The sequence below is a fragment of the Pyrgilauda ruficollis genome, unplaced genomic scaffold (genome assembly GCF_017590135.1).
Source record: "Pyrgilauda ruficollis isolate IOZ18807 unplaced genomic scaffold, ASM1759013v1 scaffold340, whole genome shotgun sequence".
Classification (NCBI taxonomy): Eukaryota; Metazoa; Chordata; class Aves; order Passeriformes; family Passeridae; genus Pyrgilauda; species Pyrgilauda ruficollis.
In genome coordinates, this window is record NW_024524823.1 from 87,953 (window position 1) to 95,601 (window position 7,649).

The 7,649-nt window shown below is 51.8% G+C and overlaps 1 protein-coding gene across 1 annotated transcript; it reads left to right on the plus strand.

The window, feature by feature from the left end:
- Positions 1-159: 159 nt before the first annotated feature.
- Positions 160-5,706, plus strand: LOC121357698 (splicing factor 3B subunit 4-like; the record flags this gene model as incomplete). The annotated part of the gene is made up of 4 exons (XM_041475226.1): positions 160-763; positions 2,434-2,628; positions 4,300-4,470; positions 5,251-5,706. Coding segments are annotated over 4 exons (1,155 nt in total), but the record flags the coding sequence as incomplete, so codon positions are not given.
- Positions 5,707-7,649: the final 1,943 nt, after the last annotated feature.

The window sequence follows — 7,649 nt, forward strand, 5'->3', positions numbered from 1 at the left end:
TTCTGTCCTGAAATCCTTTTGGGGTGCAGGATTTCTGTCCTGAAATCTTTTGGATTTCTGTCCAGGATTTCTGTTCTGAAACCCTTTTGGGGTCCAGGGGAAATTTTTTGGATTTTTGTCCTGAAATCCTTTTGGGCCCCAGGATTTCTGTCCTGAAACCCTTTTGGGGCCCCCTGTGAAACCCCTTTGAGCTGTGTTGAGCCCCTTTGGGGTCCCCCAGGGTACGGCTTCGTGGAGTTCCTGAGCGAGGAGGACGCCGACTACGCCATCAAGATCATGAACATGATCAAGCTCTACGGCAAACCCATCCGGGTCAACAAGGCCTCGGCCCACAACAAGAACCTGGACGTGGGCGCCAACATCTTCATCGGCAACCTGGACCCCGAGATCGACGAGAAGCTCCTCTACGACACCTTCAGCGCCTTCGGGGTCATCCTGCAGACCCCCAAGATCATGAGGGACCCCGACACGGGCAACTCCAAGGGTTACGCCTTCATCAACTTCGCCAGCTTCGACGCCTCGGACGCGGCCATCGAGGCCATGAACGGGCAGTACCTGTGCAACCGGCCCATCACCGTGTCCTACGCCTTCAAGAAGGACTCCAAGGGCGAGCGGCACGGCTCGGCGGCCGAGCGGCTGCTGGCTGCCCAGAACCCCCTGTCCCAGGCTGACAGGCCTCACCAGCTCTTCGCCGACGCCCCGCCGCCCCCGTCCGTGCCCACGCCCGTGGTCACCGCGCTGGGGCCCGGTGTCACCCCTCCAGGTGGGTGACGGGGCAGGGCTGGAGGTGCTGGTGCTAAAACGCCGGTTGTGTTTTCTGGGGGGCCCCAGTGAAGGCAAAAATAACGTGTGTGGCTGTGTTCTCTTCGTTAGAAGGCTAATTTATAGCTTTATAATACTATGTGATGGTAAAAAATACTGTACAGAACAGATACTTACTGTATCTATTCTGTATGGTATCTATAGCATCTATCTGTATCTTCTGTGTAGTATTTTCTTATATCTGATACTTAAAGAATACACAAAAGATACTGAATGCTATAAAGATAGTAATGTGAAAACTCTAAGTATCAGATACTTTATATATACTTATATCTGATACTTACTTAAAGAATACACAAAAGATACTGAATGCTAAAAAGATAACAATGAAAACTCTTTAAGTATCAGATACTTTATATATACTTATATCTGATACTTACTTAAAGAATACACAAAAGATACTGAATGCTAAAAAGATAGTAATGAAAACTAAGTATCAGATACTTTATATATACTTATGTCTGATACTTAAGGAATACACAAAAGATACTGAATGCTACAAAGATAGTAATGAAAACTCTTTAAGTATCAGATACTGAAAGCTAAAAAGATAGTAATGAAAACTCTAAGTATCAGATACTTTATATATACTTATGTCTGATACTTAAGGAATACACAAAAGATACTGAATGCTACAAAGATAGTAATGAAAACTCTTTAAGTATCAGATACTTTATATATACTTATATCTGATACTTAAAGAATACACAGAAGATACTGAATGCTAAAAAGATAGCAGTGAAAACTCTTTAAGTATCAGATACTTTATATATACTTATATCTGATACTTAAAGAATACACAAAAGATACTGAATGCCAAAAAGATAGTAATGAAAACTCTAAATATCAGATACTTTATATATACTTATACGTGATACTTAAAGAATACACAAGAGATACTGAATGCTAAAAAGAGTAATGAAAACTCTTTAAGTATCAGATACTTTATATATACTTATATCTGATACTTAAAGAATACACAAGATACTGAATGCTAAAAAGATAACAATGAGAGAAAATCTCCCAGGAAAATCCTGGGAAAGTCTGTGCCTGCTCCCTGTGGCCAGAGAGCTGCTGCCACAGTAACCCTCCTTCTTAAAAATGTATAGCAATTTGGAGGGAGAGGGTTTATTTCATTTATTTTCATTTTTATTGATTAATTTTATTTATTTTCCACTTCAGGGCAGGCTCCTGCCTTGCTTAGCACACACATACCTTTCCAAACCAAGACCGATTTTGGCGCCCAACGTGGGGCATCTTAAAAAAAAAAAGGGAATAACAATTCTTGAGCAATTAATTTTTGTGTGCTGCTATAGAAACCTCATTAAGTGACACCGTGTGGTCCAGCCTACCCTGGTTTGGGTGACACTTGGTTGTGATTATTTTTCTCCCATTTGCAGGCCCTTATTTAAACATGGGGCCTATAACCAAGGCTGCTGTGGCCGCTCAGTTTGTTTTATGGCTGAATAAAGTGAGGAATTCATGGATTTTTATCTTCCTCTGCAAAGCAGACACGTGGATTCACATCTACCACACGCTAACATTGTGTTTTTGGTGTTCCTGCTGTAAGGAAATGACACCCGGGGGGGGGAATTCTCCTTTGTGTTCCAGGCCTGCCTCCCCCGGGCTCCTTCCCGCCGCCGGTGCCGCCGCCCGGAGCGCTGCCCCCCGGCATGCCCCCGGCCATGCCACCCCCGCCGATGCCACCGGGCGCCGGAGCCCCCGGGCCCCCCTCGGGAGCCGCCCCCACCGGGGGACACCCCCCTCACCCTCACCCCTTCCCGCCGGGGGGGATGCACCACCCAGGTACGGGGCTGCGGGGGGCCGGGGATCCTCCGCTTTTAGTCTTTCCTTCTTTGCTTTGCTTTTCCCTTTCCTCTTCCCTCTCCTCTCCCTTCCCTTTTTCCTTTTCCCTTTCCTTTTCCCTTTCCTTTTCCCTTTCCTTTTCCCTTTCCTTTTCCCTTTCCTTTTCCCTTTCCTTTTCCCTTTCCTTTTCCCTTTCCTTTTCCCTTTCCTTTTCCCTTTCCTTTTCCCTTTCCTTTTCCCTTTCCTTTTCCCTTTCCTTTTCCCTTTCCTTTTCCCTTTCCTTTTCCCTTTCCTTTTCCCTTTCCTTTTCCCTTTCCTTTTCCCTTTCCTTTTCCCTTTCCTTTTCCCTTTCCTTTTCCCTTTCCTTTTCCCTTTCCTTCTCTCTTTCCTTTTCCCTTTCTCCTTCCCTTCCCTTTTTCCTTGTCTTTCCTCTCCTTTCCTTTTCCCCTTTCCTTTTCTCCTTTCCTCCTTCCTTTTCTCCTTTCGTTTTCTCCTTTCCTTTTCTCCTTTATTTCCTTTTCTCCTTTCCTTTTCCCCTTCCCTTCCCTTCCCTTCCCTTCCCTTCCCTTCCCTTCCCTTCCCTTCCCTTCCCTTCCCTTTTCCTTGTCTTTCCTCTTTCCTCTCCTTTTCCCCTTCCCTCCCCTTTCCTTCCCTTCCTGCTAGACACTTCAAACAATTCGAACACAAATTATTTCGTTTCTGAATTCGACCTAATTAACTGACTGGTCCATTTAAGGAATTAAGCACGTGCCATCCATTTTTTGGATTTTTGATAATTATCAAAATAGTGAAATATTCTCTGAGTGGGGATTGTGATTGCTGAAGGATCTGGGGAGTTCAGGAGGTTGTTTCTGTCTGGGAGGCACCTGAGCAGGGAGAGGAGGTTTTGCCTTCAGTTGGGAAGGTGTGGGAGGCAGGGACACGGGAAGGGAGGCAGGGATGCAGAGAAGGAAGGCAGGAGCTGATTTTGGCATTCATGATTGAATGAAACCAGTTTTTTTCCCTGATTCCCCACATTTTGGCCCTGTGGTCCTGGGAAGGAGCAGTGTCTGCACCTCAGCTCTGTGTTCAACAGCACAGATGTTGTGAAATGTGCAGTTTAATGATTCTCTGGGATTTGTTTGATCCTGTGGCTCCAGAGCCACCCTAATTAGGGAGCTTTGTGTGATCCTACTCTGTTCATGCCAGGAACAGATGCTGCAGGGCCTGAGCAGAGCCAATTACACCTGGCCAGGGAAAACCAGGCTTGGGAGGAAAGAATCATTGGTTTGGTGTTTTTTTTAATGGGATAATTGGGAGAAAGGAAGTTTGGGAGAACCCTGGCTGCCCCAGTCAGAGCAGGGCAACCTCCAGCTTTGGATTGCTTTGGGAGCTTGTCCAAATTCTCCAGGGATGGGGATTCCTCACTGTCCCAGGGCTGCACACACTCTCTGTGCCATCTCTTTTCCCACCCACTTGCATCCAAACCCTTTCTTCTTGCTGTAAACTCCGTGTTCCCTTCTCTTTAACCCTTTTTTTGGCAGCAGAAGCCCCTCTGCACCCATGATTTCCAGACCCAGCTGGGATTCCAGATCCAGCTGGAATTCCAGATCCAGCTGGAATTTTGCTTCCTGGGGGTGCCCAGAGCTGCTTCCCTGCTTCCTGGCACCCCTAACTCCATCCTCCCCCTAGGAATGCCACCCATGCAGGTGCACCACGGGCCACCTGGCATGGGGCAGCACCACCCAGGACCACCAGGCTCTGGAGGACAGCCACCCCCCCGGCCCCCCCCGGGAATGCCACACCCAGGGCCCCCCCCCATGGGGCTCCCCCCTCGGGGGCCACACTTTGGATCTCCAATGGGTGAGCGGGGTCTGTTTTGGGGGGGCTCTGCTTTGTGGGATGAGGAGGAGGAGGGGTGTGAAGCAAAACCTGGGGGACCTGGCACCCACCCCCCACAACTTTGGGGTCTTCACAGGGCTTCATCATAGTGACCCTACAACCCACCATGGGGATATCCACAGCTTTGGGGTGATTTTGGATGCCCCTTTGTGCCCACAGGGGTTTTTGGAGCAATTCCTGATTCTGGGGAGAGTTTGCCAAGCTGGGGGGGCACCTGCTGCATGTGGCACCCCTGGGTGGGGTGGGCACCCCCGGGGAAGTTTGGGGTTTTCACAGGGCTTCCTCATTGTGACCCTGCACCCCACCATGGGGATATCCACAGCTTTGGGGGGGTTTTGGATGCCCTTTTTGGTTTTTGGAGCAATTCCTGATTCTGGGGAGAGTTTGCCAAGCTGGGGGGGCACCTGCTGGATGTGGCACCCCTGGGTGGGGTGGGCACCTCCAGGGAATTTTGGGATCTTCACAGAACTTCCTCATTGTGACCCTGCACCCCACCATGGGGATAGCCACAGCTTTGGGGGGGTTTTGGATGCCCTTTTTGGTTTTTGGAGCAATTCCTGATTCTGGGGAGAGTTTGCCAAGCTGGGGGGGCACCTGCTGCATGTGGCACCCCTGGGTGTGGGGTGGGCACCTCCAGGGAATTTTGGGAGGTGGGTTTGGGCTGGTGGATCGTGTTCCTCCAGGGGGTTTGGGGGGGCTCTGTCCTTTCCCCCTGGCTCTGACCCCCCCTGTCCCCCACAGGTCACCCCGGGCCGCTGCCGCACCACGGGCTCCGCGGGCCCCCCCCGCTGATGCCCCCCCACGGCTACAACGGGCCCCCCAGGCCCCCCCCCTACGGCTACCAGAGGGTCCCACTGCCCCCTCGACCGGCTCAGAGACCCCCTGGAGTCCCCCCTCGTGGCCCCCTGCGAGGACCCCTGCCCTGAGGAGGGGGGGACTCTCTGCTCCCCATCCTTCCACAGCCCCTGGTGTCAACATTCCCACTCCTGCCAAGGGCTGGGGGCCATGCCCTGCTCCTCCCTTCCCTCCCCATTTCTCCCCCTCATTTGTTTTTATAGTGTTAATTTTCCTCCTTCTCCCCATCTCCTGTTTCTCTTCCCCTGGAAGCTTTCCCAAGCTTCTTTTTACTGGATTTTGTTGGTTTTGTATGGAAAGCAGCGGCCACCCACTTGCAAATAAAGGATTTGGGAACCAAAAGTGTTTTTGGATTGGGAGTGAGATCTTTTCCCTGCTTGGGCCATTGGGAAGAACCAGGCTGGAGGGATTTGGGGCAGAGCTGATCCCTGCTCCACCTGTAAGCCTGGAAGAGTGTGCTCTCTTCAGCTGCTCCAAGGAAATGTCTGGATTCCCGTTCTTGACCTGCCCAAATCCAGGGAGCTGAGGTTTGGCCGTGGAATATTTTGGTGCCAAGGTTTAGCCAAAGTCAAAGATTCCCCTGGGAAATCTTCAAAAGGCTTCTCCTGCCCCTGGGCAATGCCAGAGCCCCCAAGAGCTGGGAGTTTATGGGGGGGCATGGAAGTGGGAATTTGCTGCTTGCTTCCTTCTTCATCCCAGTGTTGTCTTCTTAAAGCCAGGTGGGAGCCCGAGGGTCTGGATGGGATAGAAGGGAAGCCTGGAACCCCCTCCTGATCCTTCACATCCAGAAATGTGGGGAGAACCCCACGTGGACTGGTGGAGTGAGTGGATTTAAGTGCCAGGGGTGGGATGTGTGCTGTGGGAATGGGGCTTCCCTGTGCTGCTGAGAGCCAAGGGGCTGAGGAGATCTCCAGAATCCAAAGATTCCTGTCTGGATGCAGGGAGCCCCAGGGTGGCATTTCCCTGCTCCTCAGTCATGGAAGCCACCAGGATCCACCCGGGGCAGCCAATCTCCCTGCATGGACACCACCACCATCATCATCATCATCATCATCATCATCATCATCATCATCATCATCCTCTTCTCCCCTGGAGGCATCCACTGTCACCCCGTTTTATCCCATCATCCCGGGTGTTACCCTGTCATTCCCAGTCACATCCTCTCTTCCCCCTGACTGCAGTCCTTTGTCAGCCCTGATTTTCTCCCCTTCCCTCCCATTTTCTCCCTGTTTTCATCCCATTCCCCTCAGCTCTTTCCCTGTGTTTTGGGCTGGATGGAGCCCTCAAGACAAGAGGAGCCATTCCCTGTCCTGCTGCCAAGCCTGTTCCCTCTGATGACCCACAAAAACACGCCGGGGGCTCTGTGCTGACAGTGGCACATGAGTCACAGGGTGCCTGAGGATGTGGCACTCCTTGTCCCCTCCCCAGGCTCGTGATCCCTGGAGGGCACAGCCTGGATCCTGGTGCTGCCCATTTCCTCCACCGCCAGCCTCGTCCTGCACTTCCATCCTCCTTTTAGTTTTTTGGGGTTTTTTTCCCCCCAAAAATGAACATCACAATTATTTCTCAGCTCCTGGGTTTCAAATCCTTCCCAGTGCAGACTGGTCCCCATCCCTGTTTTTCCATCTGAGGGGTGAAATGCTGGTTTGGATGGATCCTGACAGAGTGTGAGGCTTTGGGGTTGGCACCCTGGAAGTTGGGGAGGGTCAGCTCCTTGCAGGGATGCAGGGAAGGTTGGGGCTCTGGGAATGTTGGGGTGCAGGATGAAGTGGCCCAGGGAACATTGGAATGCCAGTGAAGGGGTCAGGGAATATTTTCCTCGTGGGGGCACCCCAAATCCCCCCCAGTCTGAGCTCAGCCAGTCCCAGGAGCACCCAGCACCCCGGCGTTTTGGGGCTGGAGAGCTGCAGCTCCCAATTTCCCACCCTCGGGAATCCATCCATGAGAAACGGGGGTGGCTTTGAATATCCCGTGCTGCAATGTCCATCTCCAGCCCTAAAAATTCCCTAAAAAAAAAAAATAAAATAAATCCATCGGTGGCTTTTGTGTCGCGCTGTAGCCTCGGGGCCGAGTCTGACCAGCCCAGGCGGGGACGATTTGATCCCAAAAAAATCCCAATCCAGCCCCGCGGAGGCCGTGACTCAGCCGTGACGGGGGCGGGGGCGGGCTGAGCTTCTCCGAGAGCTCCGGGGGGCTTGGGGGGGGGTCCCCGGTCGATGCCCCCCATCCCACCCGCCTCTCCCCTCCATCCGCATCCTCCGGAGCGGCTCCATCCCGGCAGCTCC